The 26,938-nt window shown below is 43.8% G+C and overlaps 1 protein-coding gene across 1 annotated transcript in view; it reads left to right on the forward strand.

Moving 5' to 3' along the window:
- The first annotated feature begins 956 nt into the window (after nt 1-956).
- The window catches only part of LOC147678547 (extracellular calcium-sensing receptor-like), a 95,779-nt gene continuing 69,797 nt past the window's right edge, over nt 957-26,938 (forward strand). Inside the window, exons 1-2 of the mRNA XM_086946594.1 lie at nt 957-1,214; nt 6,859-7,692. Coding sequence (XP_086802720.1) covers nt 957-1,214; nt 6,859-7,692 — 1,092 coding nt within the window. The remainder of the gene's footprint in view (nt 1,215-6,858; nt 7,693-26,938) is intronic.

The raw sequence follows: 26,938 nt of genomic DNA on the forward strand, positions 1-26,938 counted from the left end.
CATCATACAACATATGAGGTTTTTGTTAATACATGTATGCAACTCGCATTGAAATGCCTTAGGAGATACTGACATGGCATCAGGTACTTTTTTAGACTATTTGTCTATGCCTGCCATGCTTTTACTCATGTTCTATATGATACATGCTGGTTGAAGGTCATTTTTTTAACTTTTCTGTATGTATTTTAAACTGCTTTTATGGCAGGTCTCCCTGCTTAATAAAGATGCGTTGATCGACTGATTGATGATACTGGCATGAGACTGGTTTGAGCAGGATATATTTTGTTGCCAATCAATATTGCAATATCTCACAATAATTTTTTTTACACAAAATGTGATCTTGAAAAAAAAAGTTACAGAAATGACGTAAATCAGAATTATGTGAAATTTCATAAATTTTAGGTAACGTGAAATTTGGAAATGCTGCTAATTTTAGAAATGAAATAAATTTGAGGAGGGCTAGTTATTAGTGGATCAACAGCAAAACAATTACTGCTGTACTGGCGTTAACCTGTTGTAAGTTCTGCCACACCCTTTCTGCTGACTTCGGAGGTACCTCTAGTAATGACGTGACGTACTGTGCCCTTTGCGTTGACTTCAGAAGGACAGTCTGTCCTTGTGAAATCTTATGCAGGTGTCAACATAAGGAGGAAGCAGCAAATCAAAAACTGAGTGATTGCGCATATCTCAACATGCACTAGTATTGAGTGTTATGGTGTGGGGATTAAAGCCCTGTAACAATAAATGACCAATCTGCTAAATATGTGGTAGAGATGGTGTGGTTCGGTTACCGTTTACTTTGCATGGATAATATTTTGCTTATACTATGCATGGTCTATATATTCTCACGACTAAAGAATAACTACAGAAGTATAATCCATTTCAGCTTGATATATATCTTTCTCCACACTATATGCTGCAGGCTAATGTTTGATGATTTCCAGTGGTTCCAGGCAATGCTGTTTGCCATTGAGGATGTAAACAGGAATCCCAACCTCTTACCCAACATCACCTTGGGCTTCCGGATCCATGATTCCTGCATGGTCATACAGCGAGCCATCGAAGGGACTCTGTGGATTTTGACTGGGCAAGAGGAACCAACCCCAAACTACCAGTGCCTGAGGAACCGCCTTCCTGTAGCCATCATAGGAGATGTCACATCAACACGTTCAATTCTTATGGCACAAATATTGAGTCTCTACAGACATCCACAGGTACGTTAGAGGTTTGATGAACTGCATTGAAACTAAATTTGCAGCATGAAGAAGTCGTGATCTTCACTAAAGCATATCAGGGTATTTTATTGTACAAAACCCTTCCATGGATAAACCTTTATGTGGCTTTGGCCCATTAGATCAGCAAGGAATGGCCACTTAAGGCATGTTGGATCGCAAATGCCAAGCAAGTCTCTCACATGAGCAATGTATGTTAATGTGGCTTCTGCATTCTTACTAGCAAACAATATTAATTCAGCACCAATCTTTGCTAAATTCATCAGGTTATGTGCACATTTTTGTGAGAGCTCCATTGCAACAAAAAAATCTTCCAAAGTTTTGCAAAACTCATCACTGGCATTATAAATATTGTGACATGTAAGTGGATATTTAAGATGCTCTCTTCACTTCGTGTCATTGCCAGCCCCAGTCCTGATTTGTTCATCTACATATCATTGGTTGCAGGTGTGTTTGTTTAATTAGTACATTAGAAGCAAAACTTAGCAACAACACATGGAATGCATTAGGCTAGCACACAAAAATCCAGGACTAGAAACAGCATCCCTAATGTCCTAGAGCGAATGGTCATTCTAGTGACATCAGAATACTACAGCATTATGAAAGTATTATTAGTTATAACGTTTTCAAACATTTGGCCAAATACACCTAAGGTAACGTTCACAGTCTTTATATAACACTTCTAATTAAAATATTTTATTTCTGTATTACAGAGGTTCATCTTACTATATTGTAACCTAGAAAAATGTTTCACAACTCTATTTATATCAAATCAAGCTGCAAACTGCAGATATTTCGAAAGTTAAAGTATATTTTCCTGACTACATCAGCATCCTGGAAATTCATAAGACCCTTTCTAATAAATGAAAACACTTTACCATTCCAAGATATGATGCTCTCTTTGTGTCCATTTCTCACAACCACTAGTATCATACCCAGCACATGCACACGTACACATTTATTCACAGCATCCACACACCCACAAATACACAAACATCCATACATACACACAAGCATGCAAACACTCAACATGAATAGGGCTGTGGCTTCAATGTCAAGTGGCGGAAGTGAAGCCTCTGTTGTTTCCTGATGGTAGGAATATCCTGCCACCTGCTCTCACTGGTGGACCAATGAGAGGAGGACCTTCCTTACCTTGTCACAGAGTGGGATGGAGCCAGTGAGGGTTGCTGATTCCACAACATGCTTTGACAAGCGTCACAGATGGACACTTGGCCCTGGGCACCTCAGGACTTAAAAGTCTATAATTGGGCTCAGAAACCTGGTTTGGCCCGGAGACCTGGTTTGTGTCCATCCTCTGCTGCACTACTAGCTTCTTTAGCGCCAGGACACCTCTGTTTGAGGAAGCTGTTGCGCTTTACAAGTGTCTGTATTATTATTATTATGCCCCCCTCATCATGAGTGAGAGGCTCACAGATGATTTTGCCAGGCTGAGGAACCTGTGAACAGTGGGATGTGAAAACTTCAAATAGGAAATTTCAGCTCAGACAGCCAGGTGCATGTGCATTTAACCCCTTCGCTGCGGCGGTAATTCCGCCAGAGTGCTAGGGGCAGGGGGGGGCCGAGCAGCGCTCACATGCTCGTGACGGAACCGCTCCGTCACGAGCCTCGGTTGAGCTGTGCTCATGACGGAGCGGTTCCGTCATGGCCCCGCCCGCTCAATAGAACGCGCCACGCAGGCGCGAAATCAGCGCTGCGCAGGCGCGCCGAGCGGGCCATGACGGAACCGCTCCGTCATGAGCACAGCTCAACCGAGGCTCGTGACGGAGCGGTTCCGTCACGAGCATGGAAGCGGTTAACACATGTACAGCCGCGTAGAGTGTCTGTCTGGCTGATCTTTGCTCAGCCTATTAGACACTCTTCCTGTGTCAGAAAAAGGTGGAGAAGTGGGGCCACCCACCTTTAGTGACAGGCTGCAGCTGCACACTACCAAGCCACAATTTTAGTCTGGCCAATGTGTTGACAAAACTCCAGTACTTTTGTGAGGCCCATCTGCCCCTTGCCTCAAGATCACAATATTACTGGAAATGTAAGCAAACAAATTATAAGTTAACTGGTTTATTTCTCAAAAGTATTCAATTACATTCTTTGTCACATACAAGTACATCTGTTACAACTAAGCTAAAGGTAGTTGATGCTTCTTTGAGCCTAGAAAACCTATATAGAAAGAAAATGTAAAATAACGTTTTGAATGAGGCCAGAAACTGCTATCTTTTCTTTATAGAAAAACTTCAACAAAATTTTGGCTGACAAAATGAATGACTTAAAATGCAGTGGTACACAGTGTATTAGAGTACAGAAAATATGTGAGTACTTGAACCCACCACATAAGAGGGATTAGCAGTGCGCTGCTGCCTTTCACACAAAGGCCATTCTTACTTTAATGCTAAGGAAAGTAACAATGATAGGATATGATATAGACATTTGATATAGCGCACAATTCACTCCAGAAGGAGTATATCGGCGCTGCCTTGCTGACAAAGGAGGAAATTCCTAAAACAACCAGGACTTCAAACCATTCTTGAACGAGATAAAGTCTAAGGAGGAGTGGAGACTAAAGGGGTGTTTGTCCCGGTGATAGGGTCTGGTGTAGGAAAATGATCTGCCCACCTGTATTGAGGTCAGAATATATCTTTCTTCCAAATCTCCTACTTCATTAATTACTACTAATCCCACGTTTTAAATTCTTATCTTCTCTTTCTTTTATTCGTTTCCTTCTTTCTTCTCTTTTCTCTTCCTCTTTTCTTTTCCCTTATCTTTCCCTATCCTCTTTCTCTTTTCCCCTCTTACTTATAAAATTATTTATGATTGCATATGTCATGTAATACTTAGTCATATTTACTTTTTCCCAATATTTACGACACGTCTTTTGTATTATCTTTCAAATGATAAATACAAATTTCCTAAACAGAAAAAAAAGAATATGAGTGATAATCAGAAGAGCCTTATCTGAGGACCCGAGGCATCCAGCGGGCCAATATGTTTTTAAACAAATGAACTAGTAGGCAAGCGGGATTTGTGAAGTGCCTTCTGTGCCAAACAGCAAAGTATAAAGACAATCCGTTTTCTGATTGGCAGCCAATTAAGCTTCCGAGGAGTAGGGGAGGAGGGGGAGCGAGAAGAGAGATTGCAGAATAGTCTATCTGGTGTTCTGGACCACCTCCAACATGGTCAGCAAGGTGTCGTTTACTGATGTTAGCAGAGCTTTCCCGCTGTCCAGGGGTCTGATAAGGAGAGCCTGGAGAAGAGTTTTCCTATCTTGAGGCCATGGGAGGGCCTTTGTAAGAAGCTTCACAGAGGCAAAGCAGGAGCCGCAAGTGGCATTACTTGGTCCTTCATGGAAAGTAATCAATGAAACTTCACTCCGAGCATTTTCACAGTCTGCTTAGGTGAAGGGGCAGGGCCAAGTTCAGACTGCCACCAGTTGGCAGATCATAGCTCAGACGCTTTCCCAAGAGCATAATTTCAGTCTTGTCACTTTTGAATAAGAGATAGTCACTAGCCATCTAAACATCGACTTCCCTCATACCAGTAGCAAATTTGCTTTTCACCTTGTCTAGATATGGGCTGAAGGAAATAAGAAGGTAATTATTGTCAGCATACAACACGATCTCCACATCGCAGGCTCTCATGATCTGGGCAAGTGGCACCACATAGATATTAAAGAGGGTGGGGCACTCCCTTGTTCAAGTACATGATAATATGTGACTTGAAGGGGTCCAATCAGTCTTCTTGTGTTCAGTTGGTAAGGAAATCGCAGAGCCAGTGAAGGACTCTACCATGCAGCCCAGCCTTGTGAAGCCTGTGAATTAAGATGGAATGGCAGACTCGGTCAAAGACCACCGACAAATCCAGCAGCACCAACATAATTGGGGTACATGTGTAAAGAGAGAGCTTGATATTATCAACCACGGCTAGCAGAGTGCTCTCTGTTCTGGGGAGCTCTCTGTAACCGGATTGTGAGCAGTCCAGGCTGTGATTGTGCTTGAGAAAGGCAGTGAGTTGTTTATTGATAAACCTTTCCAGAGATTTGGCAAAGAGAGCATTTCTTAAGAAAAGGAGACACAAATGCGTGCATCCACTCCAGAGGCACTTTGGCTGTAGTCAAAGAGAGGTTATATAAGTCTGTGACTACAGGAGCCAGATAAGTTGCTAACTTGGCTATTATTCTGGGAGGGCAAAGGTGAACAGGACTTAGCATGGAATAGCATATCCAACACCTGAGCCACTGAGCCTAGTGTGAATTTATTCCAGCTACCCATGGCTATCGGTGAGGGATGATTAAGATCGAATTTGTGCTGAAGGCTATCCGAGATAGCTGGCAGATTTTGTAGAGAGATTCGATTTTGTCTTCAAAGAAGTTGACCAAATTGTCACAGACATCCTGGGAGGCCTCAACGGTGGAGACAAAAACGGTGTGTCACAAAGTCATTTAATCGCAGTAGAGAGGAGGATGGAGGGGTTTAGGGAGGGCGGAGCAGCAGTTTAGGGAAGGGTAAACACCCATCCACAAAAGAGTCATTACATTGTTATTCACAGACTGCATTTCTAAACTTATTACATCTAAAAAGGACCAAACATAGAAGTAAGTATACTCCAGCTCAGACCTGGAGAAAGCCCAGCACCACACATGGCCAGCGACTAGTACTTCAACACCCTCTTATAGAAAATAGAGCCCTATGGAAAATAATGTTAAAATGAATTACTTCTTTGGACTTTTTAAAAAACATATATGCATTGAATTGACTACTTAAAATTACAATTATATATAAATGAAACATATATAATATTTTACGATAAAATATTTTAATAACATTTTTCAATGTAACAAATAATGTATCTTACAGTTTGAAAACATAAATTATTTATACATAGTAAATGATCAATTGTAATGTATGTACATGAATGAAATATTGATTCAAAAATAGTTAATAGTGCTGATAGTATTTGAATTCTGAAGAAGGTGATATTTTAGCATTTATGAGTGCAGAATAACTGTCAGATAGTACATCCATCATTAGAGATTTTGTTTTAATTATTTGTCAACGTTATTGAGCTAGATTTTAGGCACTGATAAGGGGCAGGTGTCAACCATTCCATTTGTGCATCTTTTCACCAGGTTTCAACCTCTACCCCCCCCCCCCCATATCCCACCCTACATTTCCAAGTAATGAAGACATTGCTAATCTAAACAGTTTTTGGCTTTCCCATTGCTGTGCCCATTTTCTTAGTCATCACTGCGGGAACGCCAAAAGCCTGCCAGACCGGATGAAATTCTAATCTGTCAGGTGGCTTGACCACAGGTTTAGCGATGCGGGAGCGGGAAGCCGGCATGGTGTCCCCTCCAGCAGCGTCAAACTCGTAATCCGGCCCAAAGTGTGACTCTATGTGAGTTTCTTTTTTTTCCAACCATGCTTGTTTTACAGTGAATTGAAAAAGAAATACTGGTTTTGATGGACAAATAGAAATGTGACACCGGTAAAACACATAGGCATGTTGTATTTTCTAAAATTGTCACCTCAACATATTGAAATAAGCTAAAATGTATAAAGCATGTTTCCACCTGAATAGATGTTTTATAAAAGCCCTTTTTTCAATTATTTTGTAGATCAGTTATTCTGCATCAAGTCCACTCCTGAGTGACCGGAACCAATTCCCATCCTTTTTCCGAACAGTCCCCAGTGATGACTTCCAGTCTCGTGGTTTGGCTGAGTTGGTCATTTATTTCAAATGGACCTGGGTGGGCCTCATAGCAGACGATGATGACTATGGCCAACAGGGAATAAAACTCCTTCAGGAAGAACTGATCAAGATTGGTGCGTGTGTTGCATTTTCAAAGAATATTGTCACAAGCAGAGCTGACAAGAATGCTTTTGACATTGTCCAAATGATTAAAAACTCATCTGCCAATGCGATTGTCATTTTCTCCAATAGTGGAAATATGGTAGCGGTTATGGATGAGATGGTGAGACAGAATGTGACTGGGAAGATTTTTGTTGCCACTGAGGGGTGGTCTACATCAGCTCTACTGCTAGTGGAAAAATACTCTGAAATTCTCTCTGGCACCATTGGATTTGAAATTCACAGTAGAGAGATGCCAGGGTTTGAGGAGTATCTCACCAACCTCCATCCACTGAACACTGAAGATCATATGCTTCTTCAAGAGTTCTGGGAAGACACATTTAGTTGTAAGTTTCAACAGGAAGTGGGAGAATCGCTGAATATATACAACAATCATACTGTACAGTGTACTGGTGCTGAGAAGCTAGAAAAGCAGCATGTAAACCCCAGTGGTGTCACCAGTTTTGGACTCCCTCACAAAATCTACAATGCAGTTTCTGCCATTGCATTGGCTTTGCAGGATCTGAGCTCATGTAGCCTTACTGGTGCACCATTTGGTCAGGGAACCTGTGTGAATATTAAGGGGTTTCAGCCATGGCAGGTGAGAGCGTCCAAAGGGATTCATTGCGAAAATGCTCAATTTTAACAAATGTTTTTGACAAGCTGCACATTTATGGAGAAATGCACACTTAAAGTGGCATATTCGGTGGATTAGTCCAATCATAACTCATGCTATTTTTTCACAAACAATAGTAATATGTTGATGCTCGGCAACAGCTTCAATATTGTGAGAAAAAAAAATTAACTATGTAAACACATTTACGCACTTTAAATAGGTACCTTGATTAGAACAGTTACCTTCATATAGAAAAACCTTCCACATTTTAAGTATTTACACAGGCTTTATTTATTTTCTGAAATTTGCAGACAGTTTAGTATTAAGTAACATATTAGAACCACAACTTTTCCCCTTCCTTACTTAAAATGAACCCCTGTGGATATTCCTCTAGATCTACTAAACTCTGCACTGTCTCATCTGAGTGGAAGATATTACATACACAGTGCCTAATTTGAGAATGAAAGAGCGCCGGTGCCCGAAGCTCTTCTCAGACGCCGGTGGCTTGTGCAATTAAACATCAGCACACCAAATACCTAGCCCGGTGGTCTTTAATTCACCACCAGACACTCCCAGTCCCTTTTTGTCACCCTTGCTGGTTCCTTCTTTCTGTGTGTAATGGTTTTGCTTTATTTTTCTCCGTCCATTCTCCAGATCTGAATGTATTTCCCTCTCTTGCACTCAGTAAATGCCTGACATGGACATATACTGGTTGGTCCCTAACATTAACTGCCAGTGCCCCCTACCGGCTACCAATAGGTCAAATTAAGCACTGAACATGCAGCTGTGTATTCTTACTTAATTTCTTCAAAATGGTGTTGGACATTAGTGTCCCATAAAATCTCAAGCAATGGGTATATCTAAAGATTATGCAATACCATCCCTTATCCCCTCACAGACACTATCAAACCTCCCTCTGTGGTCTGTAATATGCTGAGGAGAAGTATCTTCTGCTCAAAATATTGTAATGCTGGAAAAATGTCACTCTATTGGTCTTGTTCCAACACTAAACATAACTTATCTTCCTGGTCACTGTGAGACCTCGCGTTAAAATGCTTCTGAGGTGAGGATCATTGCTTATTGATTAAAGCAACACCCTTTTTTGGACCTGTAAGATGCCTTGCAGATGTGTGTGTAATTGAACTGTGCACTATACACTGTATTGTTTGGCCTTTCCTAAATCCTTCTTTTTCATTCATCCTGAAATCCATATAACAATACATTTATCTTGCTTTTGAAAAGCCGGACCTCAATTATATTTTAATGCGCCATCCCTCTTTCAAGTTCTCACATCAAACTTCTGTCTCCCTAATATAAAATTGGCATTCCCTAGGGAGGGCATGGGCAAGCCAAAGAAGCATTAAATCCCTAGACTGCTATATTCATCGAAACCTGAAAACGTTGGACATTTGCATCTGGCAGAATTAAACCTGGTGGGGGGGGGTAGTGGTATGTCTTCAACATCAATTGATACATCAAATGAAAAGCTGTTTACCTTTTCTCCTTCCTGTCTATTGTATGTGTATAATAATTCATGTCATCTTGCTTTATGCCAAATCATCGTTACCCCTGACTTGTTGCTTCAATTAATCAGTCAATCAATCAGCATTTGAAAAGTGCAACACTGTTACCCCTAGGGTATCTGGGCGCTGTGTCTCTGTCAAAGAGCAAGGTCTTAAGTCTCTTTCTGAAGTCTGCCAGCAAGAGGGGTGTGTGAAAATGGAAGGGAAGGACATTCCAGGTCATGATGGCGATGTAGGAGAAAGAGCGGCCACCACTATTGCTGTGACAGAAGTGGGGGGTGTGCGAGGGCAAGTGAAGAAGAGCACAAGTGCCCAGCGTGTTGGTGAAAGTTCAGTCGGTGGTTGAGGTAGGAAGGTCCTAGGCCGTGGAAGGCTTTGTAAGCGTGAGTGAGGAACTTGAACTGGCATCTTTTCTGGATGGGGATCCAGTGGCGGTCTCTCAGGTAGGACGAAATGTGGGTTCATTTGGGGGGGTCCAGGATGAGTCTGTTTGCAGAGTTCTATATGTTCTGGAGTCTTCGGTAGAGCTGGGTGGTGATACCTGTGTGGATTCGATTGTCATAGTCGAGGTGGCTGGTGACGAGGACCTGAGTGACGGTCCTTCTGGTGTTTGTTGGGAATCCATCTGAAGACTCTGCGGAGCATGAGAAGTGAGTGGAAGCAGGAGGAGGCGACTGCGTTAACTTGTAATTTCATGGTCAGTTGGCTGTCTAGGATGATGCCTAGGTTGCGTGGTGGTCAGTTGGTGTGGATGTTGGTCTGTGTTCTGCAGGCCACCAGCTGTGCTTTCATGTGGAGGTGTTCTTTCCGAAGATCAGTACTTCAGTTTTGTCGAAGTTGAGTTGGAGGCAGTTGTCTCTCATCCATTTGGCTATGTTGGTCATGGCGTTGCAGAAGTTGGTTTTGGCATTGGAAGGGTCCTCAGTGAGTGAGAAGATCAGTTGAGTGTCATCTTGATGGGAGATTATGCTGAGTCTGTGGGAGCTGACGATGTGCATGAAGGGGGTCATGTAGATGTTGAACAGGGTGGGGTTGAGGAATGATCCTTGTGGTACACCACATATGATGTCTTTGGGCGCGGTGGTGAAGAGAGGCAGTTGGATGCTCTGTGTGCATCCTGTAAGGAAGGAGGTGATCCACTTGAGAGTGTCTTGCTGTATACCTATGTCTTGGAGACTGTTGATGAGGGTGTTTTGGGAGTCTGTGTCGAGGGCTGCAGAGAGGTTGAGGAGGATCAGGGCCACAGTTTCTCCATGGTCAATATGGGTTCTGATGTTGTCTGTGGTGGCAATCAGCACAGTCTCAGTGCTGTGGTTGGCATGGAATCCTAATTAAGTGGCGTACAATAGGTGGTTCAGTGAGCTGCTTTTTGATGGCTTTCCTGAGAATTTTGGCCAAGTAGGGGAGCAGGAAGATCGGACGATAATTTTTTAGATCTTTAGTGGTCAGCTGAGGCTTTTTTTAGGAGGGGTCTCATGTCTGTGTGTTTCCATCTGTCCGGGAAGGGTCCTGTGGAGATGGAGGTGTTGAGGATGCTGGTGATTTGCATGTTGATTGGGGTTGTTGCGTGGTTGTAGAGGTGATGGGGGTAGGGGTCGGTGAGGGCCTGGCATGGATGGAAGACATGATGGCTTGGGTGGACAAGGTGGTGACCAGGTGGTGATGGTTTGGTTGGTGTTCACTGGTTGGTTGAGGTCATTGGGGTTGAGGGTGGAGGGTTTGAGTTTGAAATTGTTGGAGATGTTGGTTATCTTGCTGTGGAAGTAGTCTGAGAGCATGTCACAGAGTTCTTGGGAGGGGTGGATGGTGTTCTGTGTGGCTGTCAGGTTGAAGAATTCTTTGATGATTTTGAAGAGTTTCTTTGTGTGGTTGGCTGCGAAGTCAATGCCGGTGGCAATGGCTGCTTTCTTGGTTTCTTTGATGAGACGGTCATAGTTGCTGAGGGCAGTTATGTGAGCTGGTCAGTCGGCAGGTACTTGGTGGTGCACAATCATTTTTCCAGTTGATGGCAGTTGCACTTGGTGGTACTGAGTTCCAGGGTGTACCAGCTGGCATGTTTGTGGATCTTGTTTGATTTTGTAGGTTTCAGTAGGGGTGACTCTGTCAGCACATTGATGATCCAGGTGGCAACGTTCAGGGCGGCCTGGTTGTGGACTTTTGAGGGTTTGGGTTGGGAGGTGGTGGAGGCCTATGACCAGTGAGTTTCCATGACACCTGGTGATGGTGTGCTGGGTATCAGTGATGGTGAAGTGTATGAAGGTGTGGTCAGGCCAGTTGAGTACTGTGGTATGGCTGAATTTGATACGGTCACTGGAGGTGAAAGTGGGGTTGAGTGTGTGTCTGGCTTTGTGTGTGGGTTTGGTGACCAGTTGGGTGAGGCCGATGTTGTGGTTCTTCAGGATGGCAATGGAGGTAGTGTCGCTGCAGTTGTTGATTTGGAAGTTGAGGTCACCGAGTAGGACATAGTGGTGAGAGTTGATTGCTAGGGGGAGATGAGGTTGGAGATGGTGTGGCAGAATGCTGCTCTGGGTCCTCTTATTAGTTTTTGTGTCAATTTGCAGTAGGAAGTTGAGGTGTTCCATGAGAGGTGTGGGTTCATTGTTGGGGAAAGTGCATCCGATGGTTTCCTTAAAGATGATGAAAACGCCTCTGCCTTGTTTGTTGACACGGTCTTGGTGTATCATCTTGTAGCTTTCGGGGGTGGCAGTGGTGATGTCGGGTTTTGAGGAGGAATTGAGCCATGTTTCAGTGATGAAGGCAAAGTCCATGGAGAGGGTGGTGATGGTGTCCCAGATTTATGTGGCATGTGTGCAGAGTGAGCGGGCGTTGAGGAGGATACAATGGAGCGGTTGTGGGGTATTCCTTGTCTTGAGGACAGGAGTGGTGCGGGATCTTTCATAGGTTGTGTAGCAGCAGAAGTGGCTGTGTCGGCTGGTAAAGGGTCCTTTGGTGGTTTGTGGGGAGGAGGAGATGCAGCTGATTCAGCGTCTGCAGTCCAGGAGTTCCTTGGCACTGTACTGTCAGGTGGTGGGAGGGCCAGGAGTCCTGGTGCTGGACGTTGTCCAACCGGTGGTGCATTGGTGACTTACTTATTGAGTACGTCCACTGCATGGTCAAGCCTTCATTAGTGGTCCTGGTGGGTGGTCCAAGTGCAGGAAGCACAGGAACAGAGGGCAGCACAGTGGCAGTGGCAGCAAGCAGCACAGGGGCAGAAGGTAGCATAGGGAAAGCAGACAGCACAGGGACAGGGACAGCAGGCAGTGCTGGGGAAGGAGGCTTGATAGGGACAGGGCCAGCAGGCAGTGCTGGGTGACAGCCAGGGCAGGGTAAGCAGGCAGCACAGGGTCAGCTGGCAGTACAGGGCAGCAGGCAGCATAGGGAAGGGGGCTGCACAGGGGCAGCAGGTAGCACCGGGGCAGGGCAGCAGGCAGCACAGGACACAGGCAGGAGGGTACAGTACCTTAGGCCAGAGGAACAGGAGAAAGAGAGGTGGCCCAGCCCTGCCCCCTCAGGGCTCAGACTGGTGCAGATGGGCTGACCCTTGGCCCGGGCTTTGCCCGGGCTATGCCAGAGCATTTCCCGCAATGCGGGAGCCGGAAGCACTCTTTATCCTACGCCGGGAGCTGTGAAATAGTGACTAGCAGCTGGCCCCTCCTCCAGGGCTGCAGAGAATGGCAGTTGGTCTAGCCAGGCCCAGCTGGCTGGCATAGTTGGGTGGTGGGAGGGGTCTGCAGTCACTCTCGAGTACTGGAGCTGGCAGGAAACAGGAGGAGGGACACCTTCTGCAACAAAGCGTAGAAGGCAGCCTATATTGATGCATGAGTCACAGGCGATCTTTTTCCTGTGCTGGGAGGCATGAAACAGTGAATAGCGGATGGCCCTGCCTCTGGGACCGCTGGAATTGCAGTCTGGTCCGGTCAGATCCAGCCGGCCAGCTTAGTTTCGTGGTGGGAGGTGGTCTTCAGGCACTCTCTAGCACTATAGCAGATAGGAAACAGGAGGGGAGACACCTCCTGCAACAAGGGCAGAAGGCAGCTTCCTTTTATTGGTTACTGGCTTACATATGGATGTATATGATATTTATTTAGCAACAATCTAGCCTTAAGTAACCCTGGGCGTAGTGTGCGTAGCGGAGCTACTTGGAGGGCCACAGAGTTGAAAACAAACTCCATGGAACTCCTTGGAGCTCCGCTACGACGCCTGCCTCCAACCCCCTGTTAAGATATATGTTACTAGTAATTTTAAAAAACTAAAAACCACTTATCCCTTTACCACGGCGTCCTCCGGGTTGCCCTCCTCCTCTTCCTCACCATACGGGTACTGCTGGAGAAAACCCATAATAAAGTGCTTGTGCTCACTCCTTAAACATGGTGAAATTGGTGTACATCCAATTGGTGCATTACATTTTCTTATAAGTACATAGTAAAGTGGTAAAACGTGCACAGGGCCTGAAAAGTAAATGCTACTAGTGGGCCTGCAAAAAACACAGTTGATGGACATAATGCAGAACAATGTCTTACATTCACCCCAGTACAAAGATCTGGGCCTAAATCCATAGTTTTTTTGCACTCCACACCACCCTAGGTCAGACAATGGCTATATGCAAATCAGCCTTGACCCTGTGCCTCATGGGAACAGTCCAGCCCGAACTGCCAAGCCATGTCTTTCCTAGACCGGAATCAAGCATCCAAGGACCGGTTTCTGGCTATCAGCCTTCTTCAGCCTGGATAGCTTGACTCCAGTGATGTGGAGAGCCTGGGACTCACGTCTGAGCATACCCAGCCCACTCGGGGTGAAAATTGCAAAAAACACAGTATAATGGATAGAATGCAGAACAATGTCTTACATTCACCCCAGTACAAAGATCTGGGCCTAAATCCATCGTTTGTTTGCACTCCACACCACCCTAGGTCAGACAATGGCTATATACAAATCAGCCTTGACCCTGTGCCTCATGGGAACAGTCCATTCCGAACTGCCAAGCCATGTCTTTCCTAGACCGGAATCAAGCATCCAAGGACCGGTTTCTGGCTATCAGCCTTCTTCAGCCTGGATAGCTTGACTCCAGTGATGTGGAGAGGCTGGGACTCACGTCTGAGCATACCCAGCCCACTCGGGGTGAAAATTGCAAAAAACACAGTTGACAGACAGAATGCAGAACAATGTCTTACATTCACCCCAGTACAAAGATCTGGGCCTAAATCCATCATTTTATTTGCACTCCACACCACCCTAGGTCAGACAATGGCTATATGCAAATCAGCCTTGACCCTGTGCCTCATGGGAACAGTCCATTCCGAACTGCCAAGCCATGTCTTTCCTAGACCGGAATCAAGCATCGAAGGACCGGTTTCTGGCTATCAGCCTTCTTCAGCCTGGATAGCTTGACTCCAGTGATGTGGAGAGCCTGGGACTCACGTCTGAGCATACCCAGCCCACTCAGGGTGAAAATTGCAAAAAACACAGTTGATGGACAGAATGCAGAACAATGTCTTACATTCACCCCAGTACAAAGATCTGGGCCTAAATCCATCGTTTTTTTGCACTCCACACCACCCTAGGTCAGACAATGGCTATATGCAAATCAGCCTTGACCCTGTGCCTCATGGGAAAAGTCCAGCCCGAACTGCCAAGCCATGACTTTCCTTGACCGGAATCAAGCATCCAAGGACCGGTTTCTGGCTATCAGCCTTCTTCAGCCTGGATAGCTTGACTCCAGTGATGTGGAGAGCCTGGGACTCACGTCTGAGCATACCCAGCCCACTCGGGTGAAAATTGCAAAAAACACAGTTGATGGACAGAATGCAGAACAATGTCTTACATTCACCCCAGTGCAAAGATCTGGGCCTAAATCCATTGTTTTTTTGCACTCCACACCACCCTTGGTCAGACAATGGCTATATGCAAATCAGCCTTGACCCTGTGCCTCATGGGAACAGTCCAGCCCGAACTGCCAAGCCATGTCTTTCCTAGACCGGAATCAAGCATCCAAGGACCGGTTTCTGGCTATCAGCCTTCTTCAGCCTGGATAGCTTGACTCCAGTGATGTGGAGAGCCTGGGACTCACGTCTGAGCATACCCAGCCCACTCGGGGTGAAAATTGCAAAAAACACAGTTGATGGACAGAATGCAGAACAATGTCTTACATTCACCCCAGTACAAAGATCTGGGCCTAAATCCATCGTTTTTTTTGCACTCCACACCACCCTAGGTCAGACAATGGCTATATGCAAATCAGCCTTGACCCTGTGCCTCATGGGAACAGTCCATTCCGAACTGCCAAGCCATGTCTTTCCTAGACCGGAATCAAGCATCCAAGGACCGGTTTCTGGCTATCAGCCTTCTTCAGCCTGGATAGCTTGACTCCAGTGATGTGGAGAGCCTGGGACTCACGTCTGAGCATACCCAGCCCACTCGGGGTGAAAATTGCAAAAAACACAGTTGATGGACAGAATGCAGAACAATGTCTTACATTCACCCCAGTACAAAGATCTGGGCCTAAATCCATTGTTTTTTTGCACTCCACACCACCCTTGGTCAGACAATGGCTATATGCAAATCAGCCTTGACCCTGTGCCTCATGGGAACAGTCCAGCCCGAACTGCCAAGCCATGTCTTTCCTAGACCGGAATCAAGCATCCAAGGACCGGTTTCTGGCTATCAGCCTTCTTCAGCCTGGATAGCTTGACTCCAGTGATGTGGAGAGGCTGTGTTGCAAAGTAGAAATTGTAATTTGTAAGGTAAGAAGATCCAGTAGTCGTAGGTATTCTTGAAAGGGTGTTTATTAATTAAAAGCTGGTAAATAGGTAAATAGGAAGGAGGTAAGGAGGAGGGAAGGAGGCCCCACCGGGAGCAGCATCCAGCTGCTCAGCCCACTCAATCAAACTGACCACACATTCAAACCATGCACACAGGAACATTCCAATGACATCACACACACAGGCTGAGCAGCAGGGAAAGAGATGAACAGGATATAACACATCTCCCTCTTTTAAAACAATGAAAACAAAAGAGAGAGGATGAAACTAAATACAGTAAGTCCTGATGATGACAAAATCAGGATTTCAAATAAACAGTCAACATAGGAAATGAATAACTGTAAATAATATCATGAAATGAACAGTCAACATAGAAAATGAATAACTGTAAATAATATCATGAAATAGCAATATATCATCATGAAAGATACATAGAGAGGAAAAATATCTTTTCGCACAAAACCAGGAATAATATCTTCTCGCACCAAACGGAGAGAGAAATCACATACAACCATCCCCCATCTCAAAGAAAAACCCAAAATATTACTAATCATGCCAGTTGGCCAGACTGTCACGAAAATCAATACTAGGGAATCAAACTAAACAAAATAGCGTCCCAATAGAATAACAAATTTAGGACGTAGGAGTTACCACGCTGTCCAAAACCACTTAAATAAAGTATAAAGAACAAAGCGCATAACACCTAATGCATGGGGTACATGGCTACCTAACGAATCTCTGTAAAACTGAACACCTCTAACTAAATAGAGCACTTGCGTGGTTCAGAAAAAATAAAACCAGAATAAACAGAACTGAGGACTCATCCTCATATAATTTGATAAACAAATGGAGCACCTCAAACCATGAGCACTGATGTGGCTCCGCAACAAATTCAAAATACACACTAGCATTGAACTCCTCAAAGTTCATCAAAATACACATTACCATTGAACTCCTCAAAGTTCATCAAAATTCACACTAGCATTGAACTCCTCAAAGTTTAAGAAATACACAAATTGAACTCCTCAAAGTTCAAGAAAATACACACCAACATTGAACTCCTCAAAGTTCAGCAATAAATATAGACTATGCACAACTAATCGCAATAAAGTGTGAACTCCTCTCACTATTACATAAGTGGTTCATCAAAAATCAGCATAAATAAATATCAACATGTAATGAACACCTCAAATTAATTGAGTTTGAACCCCTCTATTTAAAATAGAGCACTACTACTTAAGTGGTTCATCAAAAATCAGCTTAAACAAATATCAAAACGTAATGAACTCCTCAAATTAATTGAGCACAATGTGGTTCATTTCCATAAATAAATTCAAACATTGCCAGAACTCAGCAAAGTAAACTTAACAATTAAAATCGACCTTAAAAGCAAACAGTATAAATACATTAATTCATCAATTTCAGCAAACAACAGTTCCATAAATTACACAGAACACAACATGTACATCAATATATATGTAAGTAGTGACTGATGGAAAATAAGAAACTAAAATAATAAAAGTAGTCACCGTTGTCATATCAGATGTTGTGAATTGCGAGACCTGAATAGAAAAACAGTACCTTGTCTCTTGAAATATAAATGAAAACATCTCCGGGACTTGCAGGGTTTAAAAACAACATAGCGTGCCAGTCGCTGTGACACGATGATGAAAACGATGGCAGACATTAGGAAGGAAAGGCTTTATGTCAGAAACGCTTGATGAATAACAACAGCACGCAGCAAACATCAGGCTGTCAGTCACGTCTTCGCCCGATGGCTCACAGTGAAAATGCACTTGATGAAAGGCGATGACTCATAGGCTGAGAAGATGTGCTGAAACAAAGGCGGTGAGTCATAGGCTGACATCACGGAAATGGAACACGAGGAGAGCTCCCCTTCGCCAACTCCTCGAAACACTCTGAAGACGTCATCACACAGCGTGAAGCAGGGGAAAGGCAAGGATCGCTGCAGACCAACTGACAGCTCAACCGTCATTCCCAAACAGGACGGTGAGTGTCAGAGATTTATGTGAAAAGCAATGTTACAGCTCCGTTAAGTTGGGCGCGCTGGCACCTGTTAAGTTGATCACACTGGCACCCAATTACCTCCTAAACACTGCTCCAATTAACTGCTAATTTTAATGAAAACGGAAGACTTAGAGTGGAAAAATGTCACAGCCTGTACACATGCTTGCAGACAGCTTATACAAACGCCGCACATTTGTTTCACAGTAACAATCCACTTGGAAATAGCGCAGTAATTGGTCTCTATTAACTTCAAAGTTTATGAACAGAACAGCCGCCTCAGATAAATTACTGAAAAGTTCACATCTTTGCCCTTGAAATGTAAATAGTCATTTAAATTGCTGAAAGGTTCACATCTTTGCCCTTGAAATATAACCAGTCATTTTAAGTTGGGCTCTGAACATCTTGACGAAATATATTTAAGTTTTCCACCGTTTTTCTCTGACAACAGTCATAACTCGAAGTTTTGAGGCTCTTGCTAATAAATCTCCTAGTTTAAAATTCAATAATCTGCACAAAGACCAACGCTTGAAACATACCTTTATTGATGTTTCCTGTAGGCTGTCAGATGTGACATGACACCGGTGGGGCATCAAAAGCGTTGTTTGTCTTCTTTTAAAATTTTCATTTTCCATCTCTTCAGTTCCATGTTTCAAAAGTAATTTCTGCACACGTAGTTCTTTCTCGCTCGTCGCCATTGTTGCAAAGTAGAAATTGTAATTTGTAAGGTAAGAAGATCCAGTAGACGTTGGTATTCTTAAGTAGGTATTTATTGGTTAAAGTAGGTAATAAGGAAGGTAAGAAGGAGGCCCCACCGGGAGCAGCATCCAGCTGCTCAGCCCACTCAATCAAACTGACCACACATTCAAACCATGCACACAGGAACATTCCAATGACATCACACACACAGGCTGAGCAGCAGGGAAAGAGATGAACAGGATATAACAGGCTGGGACTCACGTCTGAGCATACCCAGCACACTCGGGGTGAAAATTGCAAAAAACACAGTTGATGGACAGAATGCAGAACAATGTCTTACATTCACCCCAGTACAAAGATCTGGCCCTAAATCCATTGTTATTTGCGCACCACTAGTGGGCCTGCAGCATGTATTGAGACACTAACTTAAGTAGCCTTTAAGCCCTGTCACAGGCCTGCCACTGCAGCCTGTCTGCAGTTTTAAACTGGCAATTCACATCAGGCTTTTTTCGCCATAGACCTCTTGGAGACTGGGCAAGAAGGAAGGTCATTCCAGAAATAACTGTGGGGGGAGAATCTAGAGGTTTCTTTCATTTCAAAGCTGGAACTAGGTATAAAAATAGGGTCCTCAAAACCACTCTTCAGTTCACTCCTGGGCCTGTGGAGGACCCTCAGAAGGCCTTCTTGTACTTCAGAGGAGTGCTGTGCTGCTGCTTGAGAACTGCCTTGCTGATGCAAGCCTGCCTGTTGCCCTCGAGGAAAATCGCTCTACTGCTTGAAGAATGCCTTGCTGCGACAACCCAGGAGTACCAGAATGACTCCAAGGGCTAGCTGACTGGCCTCCTGTACTAAGCTACCGGAACACAAAAAAACTCCAGTGACTTCTAATTTGCTCCTGGACCATGCACGAAGTGAGCGCTACCCTCCAAGCAATGCCCACCCATTCCTGGACCCTTGGAAGTAGAGCTAATGGTGCCCAAACAGAGTTACATTAAAACTTGGGAAGCAGGGCTCTGAAAACCGACAGGAGACCAGGAACTACTTGCTCATCGGTCCACCCAAGGTGTATCGCCGGTCAGCTCCTGCTATGTTCTAATCCACAGTGGCACATGCTAGTCAGTGGCTTTTCTTCAGAAGGGTATTTGACCTTGTGTCGCCCTTGTCAGCTACAGCCTGCATTTTCATCCCTGTGGAGATTTTCATCTTCCAAAAAACGTGATTAAGTCTGAAAGTAGAAATCTTCACTGCAACTTTGCTGACTGCCTTGCCCTGCTGAACTTTACCATCTCAGATATTTTTCCTTTAAAATGTCTTCTAAGTTCAAAGGTAAGCTTAACTGGGCCCAATCCACCTTGTATATCTGATCCACACCACATCGTGGTCAGACTTAACTTTTGACTCTGCCTTTGTCTTGCCTCACTTTATTGCTGCTTATGTGCTGCATAAATACTTAACAGAGGGCCTCTAAGTTAAATTTGACACCTTTTGTTCCAAGACACCAGAGGGTTGAGTACAGTTTTTTTAGTGACATTTGTGGTACATCCACCCGCAACCAATAACCCAATTTCTCACATTTATGTATTTTGGATAGTGGTTAGGAAATTTGTGAAAATGCAGATTATGATTGCGTGTTCTTTTGTGCATTAATTAATAAGTAATGTTATGCCTAACATCACTCTTGTGTCTTCACTCATCCAGGATGCTTTGGTGCCCTTTCTCTTTTGCTTATGATATACGTCTTAACACGATTTCAGCAGCCTTGACCTCACTCACTCCACTTGGATCCCTCTCCACCCTAACATTGTAAATAAAACAAAAGTCTGTGGAGAGGAAGGGTAACAATACATCTCGGACCAGACCCTTAAACAGTAACTCTTGGAATAAAATATAATATTTGAATAACGCTATAATTCAGTCTTTGTTTTATTTCACAAAAACCTAAAATGTTAGAAAAATGTATATAATTGTGAAATACGTTTTTTTCTTCTGTATAATAATTCTCTATAGGTTTGGTATTTTCCAATAAATTTACATTTTATTATACATTTTTTATATAATGTAATATACTTACTTATAGGTGCTTTCACCGAGGACCCGTCACCCATTAGTGCTATTCTGGCGTTCACATTTTTCTTCAGTCCAATACAGCATAAAGCATGGGTCAATGGGCCAGCCCAATTCAGCCATTGGCTACTAAATCTGTGAGTAACCGCATTCCTCCTGTTCCCCAGGAGCATATCCACAAATACAAATATGTCCCTTCAGTACCAGGGACTACCATGACAATGGGTGCTTTTGAGACCAAATAAATATGTTTGCTTTTAGCCACTTTATTTTTAGATTTAGAAGGTCCTGCAGGTCCCCCAACAAAAAGGTTTTGCAAAACTCATGACCAAAATAGTAAACTTTGAGAAGGTCAAAAGGCTGGCACCCAACACCAGACCTATTGCCTTTTTATTTCCTTGGAAGCCTTCTCTACAGGTCCTGAGGGAGCAGAATCCATAGGGCTTACTGCTATTTACCTCTGGTGTTCACATCACCCTAGGCCAGACGTCTTCAAACTGTGGGGTGCGACCCCCAGGGGGGCCGTGGAGCCCTGGGAAGAGGGTTGCGCATTCCCCCACCTCACTTTGCATGATTTCAAAAACATTTGCTTTAGTTTTGGAAAAGGAGAGCAGTCCTGGGGCAGCTAATTTCAATCGTTTGAAATGCTTCTGCTGAGACTGCTGAATCTCCTGTTCCGTGAAAGGCTTTTGTGTCAGGGTGCCTGGCCACCTGAAAGAAATGCAAATATGCCCCACAGGGCCGGCTCTAGCTCGGTGCGATCGGTCCGCCGCACCAGGCGCTGACTTGGGATGGGGGCCTATGTTAATTGTTTAAAAAGCACCGAGATCACCTTCCTTGTCCCAGCAATTTTAAAGCATCAATCAAAATGTCAAAGTGATTAACGTTCGTCCTGGAGAGAGCTTTGTCTGGTAGTAGAAGTTTTGACTCATTGTAATATGCCTACTGCAGGAAGGTGTTGCATTCAGATCACAAAGTGCATATACTATAAAAAGGGCAATAGGTTATCGTTTTTGTCAGAGAGATTCTTTTGTTGCTTCCAGTTTATAAACTAAAATCCTAATACAGAGCAGTAAGCTATTTACTGTCATCAAAGTGCCACATGCAAACTGCAAGGAAAATATTAAAGCTACGTTTTGTTTTGCCTAGTCTTTCCTTATTCTGATATTGCAAAAACATTCGGGGAGAAATCAATTCTTAATATTAAACAATGGTGTTACATTTTAAATTCTGAATTTATGCTTTTCCAGACCAAAGTACCTGTATGGATGACATGTGACTCCTACACCTTGTGGTCCTCTGTCTTATGTACCATTTCCTTTACACTGATTTACACACGTATGGCTGTCTCCATTCCCTGTATGTGTGATGTAAAGTGTTCTAACACTTTAAACAGGTATGAGTGGCGCTATAAAACTAACATCTAAGAGACAGTGGTTATGGAGACTTGGGGGGGATTGTCAAATGATGGTAGTGAGGGAATCCGTGGCAGAGGTAGTCTTTGAGGGGGGCGCCAACCAACATTGTGGCACAGGGCGCTACTAGTGCTAAAGCCGGCCCGGATGCCCAACTATTTAATCTGGAACTGTAAAGGGTGCTTGAGACCGGTGAATCACTCGAACCTTTGTGATGACAAAGAGTTGTTTGTTTGAGTGGTAGTGCAAAGAGTAAACAACTGGGCTGTGAAGTGTTTGCTTTTATTTATAACTGTACGTACACAGCCCTTGGTACCCCTAAGGAGGTGTTGAACGGACAGTTATTTAAAAAGAAATTGCATTACATAGGCCCTGGGATTCCTAAAATCTAAATTTTGGAAGAACCATTTTATTTAAAACTATTTATACATTTTGTATCAGTCTATATTTTACTGTGTGTAATGCAATGCAAGTATAAAATAACGACTTATATTCTCACAGTGCTTTCTGTCACAGGCTGCGATCACATAGCACTAAAAATACAGTGTCTCCTTTGCACCAACTAAGATTTAATTCTGTCTCTCTCTGGTTACACACAGATCTATGCAGTACATTAACTAATAGAGGTTTTATAATGTATGCAGTGCTTTTCCCACTGAGCAACAACTTTTTACATTTATTTTTAATTTACACTGCCCATTATTGTATATGTAGGTACCTGATGGTGAAAGACCTAAAAAAGCATACAGAATATTTTGGGGCTTATTTATGAGAGGCTTGCGCCACCAGAGCACCAGTTTTTTTTATGCTCTGGGTGCGCGAGCATCTTAACTATACCTATGAGCTGCGCAAAGTCACCCTGCATGGCTTTGCATGGCCTCATAGATATGGAATAAGACAAAGCAGGGCAAGTTGCTGCCCTGCGTAACTCTGCGTCAAGGAGGTGTTCCATGTGTGCTGCACGGGTGTTCCCACGCAACACCTATGTATTTTGATGCTGCCCCATATTATTAAAATCACTTAAACATGAGGCAGCACCAAAAACGTACGTCTCCCCAGTGAAAGCATTTCTCCTCGTGTTTTCCTCTTTCCATTTGTGCTGCATTCTGCACCTCACATAGAAAGGGGGAAACTTCTTTTGGGATTATTTTTGTGAAGGATGGTGCCCCTTCCTGCACAAAACCAATCCTGCCTATATTGGTGCTAGGCAGCAATGTGTGCGCCAACTGAAGTGGAAAGGACAGGAATGTACCGTATTTTATAAATATTGTGCATTCCTGTCCTTCCACATTGGCATAGGGCAGCACAGCAAGTGGACTTCCGGCGCTGCCAGACCCCAATTCCTTATAAAAGAGGCCCTTTGTTTTTAGCTACACCTTTGACCAAGCCCCCATGCTCCCTGACCTTTGGTTTGCCAAACACTGTTTAATATTATTTCCCCACTGTAAACATTATTTTGTGTAGGAATTGGCGGCGTTTATGGTTGTCGATGATGAGGAGTACCAGGTTCTAGAAATGTTTATCAGGAGGGGGTCCTTACTCCTAAAAAAGTTTGATAAGAGGGTTTAAGCATCAAAAAGTTTGAAGATCTCTGCCCTAGGCACTATATGCCCGCAAGATGGTGCAGTGATTTAAATGCTCACCACGGACATTTACTCTGACAAGCATGTTACAAGTTTGAACAGTAGCTAAACCAACTAAGCATCCCATGCTTCATCAGAGTCAATTACATGTAGTACCATTATTCCAATAAGTGTATAATTTCTTACGGCAAACACTAAGAGACTTGAAAACCTTAGTATGAAGTGCTATATACATTATTAGCACTGCACTCCAATTGAAATTATCAACCATTTATTTAGCTCTTCTGACTCGTGACAAGTAATTTGGTTAGGCAGTCCAAGTTTAATTTGCTCCAGATGATGGTAATGGTCTGGATCTCAGGTCCATTATGACACAGTATTGACGCATAGAAAACAATCCAATCAGCGCCATCTTAAATAAGGCATACCCCCTTATTTAGATGAGGACTTTAGGGTGTTAAAATGAGGCAGAACAGAGAAGATGAGATAGATGGAGCTCATGTGTCCAAAGTATGAACTGAAATGTTATTGCAGCTCTTAGGGTGAATGCACGAACAGCAATGTTTCAAAGCACGTCCTTGTCCTCAGACGACTCCAATGGCCAGCCAGACTATAAAGATTACTTATAAGTTCCACTCCAGTCAATGAATATAAAAACCAAAACATCACAGAGCTATTTTCTAATGTAGCACTACATTGAAGTGCATTGGTAGTCCACAAACCAGCTACCTCTCCTATCATTTAATGATTTTATGCTGGATTCTGACCATGTACAGAACTCTGCTGCGTTTTGACTAGGTTAAAGTTATAGAATTACCACATACATACATACACACATACAAAGATGTAGCTCATAGAACAAGGATAGCAGCTGAATGATTCTAAGCTATTACTGCATATGTCATATTCAGAGGCTTGTGTTCTAATAGATATGTCTGCATAGTACACAATGATCAAGTGAAAGACTGCAATGCATTTGAGGTAATGCAGAAAGAAATCATGAAACTAATGACTAGCTGGCAAGCAACACCATAGTCCTAATATGCAGCGAACTATGATAACGCGTTCAGTAAAGCTTATCTCTGTTGCTGCCTTCTTATATGTACGAGAATTCAAAAGCATAGGTCATGGCTTCCCCAACACCATTCCAGATAGACCTGAATTGAAGATCCCAACTCAGGGAAAGGGGCCTATTCTATAGCAAGGGAAACTGGTCACGTCAATTGGTTGCCTGGTATGTGGGACATCTAGGTTCCAGTCCTGGTGATCAGCATTTACAGCATTTACAATCCAGGGTGCTAGTAGATATTTTAAAGTGGTCCCTGACAGACCAGTGCACCAACACACACTAGGGAATGTCATGTGTCTTCATGTTTTATTGGCAGAATCATATGTCTTTGGTAACAATTTTCTGGGGAAACCCATGGGTCTAAGGTGTCCCCACATTACTCACTGGACTCTCATCAGAAACAAGGATTAGCATTAGCATGGTTTAGGCTTTGGATGTGATACATCTTTCGACACCTCAATATCTCAACAACCATATGTCACATGACAATGCTACAACCATTTAAAATCAAATCATGGCTAGCTGTCTGAGGTTCCGTGAGAATCAGAACGACGTTTTGAACTTGTTCGAATATGGACGAGTTTGGTATCTATGAACCGCAAATGACGAGTTCAGTGGGTGTACGTGTTTTCGCTACACTACTTTGCACCATTCGTCTTAGTCGTGGGTTTCTTCATTTGAACCCACGGGTTCCATTTTAGATACGGCATCCATTTTGTTTCTTGCCCTCACGTAGTCAGCGAACGGACAGTGTTCGCTTTGTGACCCTGGGATTCCCAAACTCTTGAGGAAGACACATGTTCCTTTGAGGGTGACTTTATGACTAGAGGAATGACACTGCAAAGGCAGATGGCTTCGCTCGAGGCTCATCTAGCCGTGCCGGTCTATTGTTTCAGCCTTGCATGCGCTAGGCTTGAGTCCTTTGATCCTGCGATCATGCTTCCGATATTGCCTCCATATTCCTTTTCGATCTGTTGTCTGTCTTCCTTGCACCTGTTCCTGTCTTCTCCCTTGGTTCGTTTACAACTAGAGTGGAATGCGCCTAATGATGAGATAATGTGCTTTCACAATTGGGAACCGGCAATGCTACTGTATGTATGTTCCGGGCTTCTGAAAACATGAATGCAACCCTTTTGAAGTTTACTGTGGGAACTGAGTTGTAACCTTTTGTTCGTATGTTGTGCAATGGTAAAAATGTGTATATAAGGAGCGATCCACTTAGTGGAATTTGAAGCAGTCTCTCAGAACCTACACGCTGTGTACTTCTTGCGATTTCTGTATCCCTGCAGTAAATAAATGCTGATCTTTTGACGCCAAAGGAAGTGTCCCGTGTCTCTGTCATTTGTGCGCCAGAACAGGTAAACCCACGAAGGTTTTAGGTGTTGTTCCCTGGCACCGCTGGGCCTTAGAATAGCCTAGTCCTTCAGTTGGCGCCCTACGTGGGGCGACATCAGCGGTACCGGTCCGAAGCCTGACGATCGTGAGGAACTTCATGTGAAATCTCCGAGGGAAGGTGCACCCCGCTTCATCGATCCTGTTGTCGAAATAAGTGGCCCGAAGACTTTTCCCGCGAAGATTCCCGCCTCCTGACGGCTGCGACGGACTGATGCCCTGACTGTCGACCTGGTTCGGTGCTTGGCGTAGACCTTTGTACAGCGAGACGATAGACGGGCCTTCCTGGTGACGCCATTGTTCTTTCAGTTAAGTATTTGTGGGTCGCTCCCAGTCCTTAGTTGTTGGTTCCTTCTTGGGACATTTGCTTTGTTGTTGAAACTTGGTTGTTTGCATGGTTCCATTGCATTTGTAGTTCTTAGTTGTTGGTTCTTAGTTGTTGAGTCTTTATTTGACGATTGCAATTGCCAAAAACCGAGGGTCTTGCATTTTTGTGAGAACATCGTAATTCGATAAACCCTTGAAGTTTGTAAGACGGTTAGTGTGCACGATGCCTGGCCGTAGTCATTTGTTTGGTTTCTTTATATGCAGCGGTTCGGATTCCCGACTAGAGGACTCGTGTCCGATACCTCCAGTTGGAACTCCACTTTATGAACTTTATAGTCGACACGGAGTGGGTCCTATCGTATACAATAGTTGTTGG

Source organism: Lissotriton vulgaris, chromosome 12, assembly GCF_964263255.1.
Source record: "Lissotriton vulgaris chromosome 12, aLisVul1.2, whole genome shotgun sequence".
Lineage (NCBI taxonomy): Eukaryota > Metazoa > Chordata > Amphibia > Caudata > Salamandridae > Lissotriton > Lissotriton vulgaris.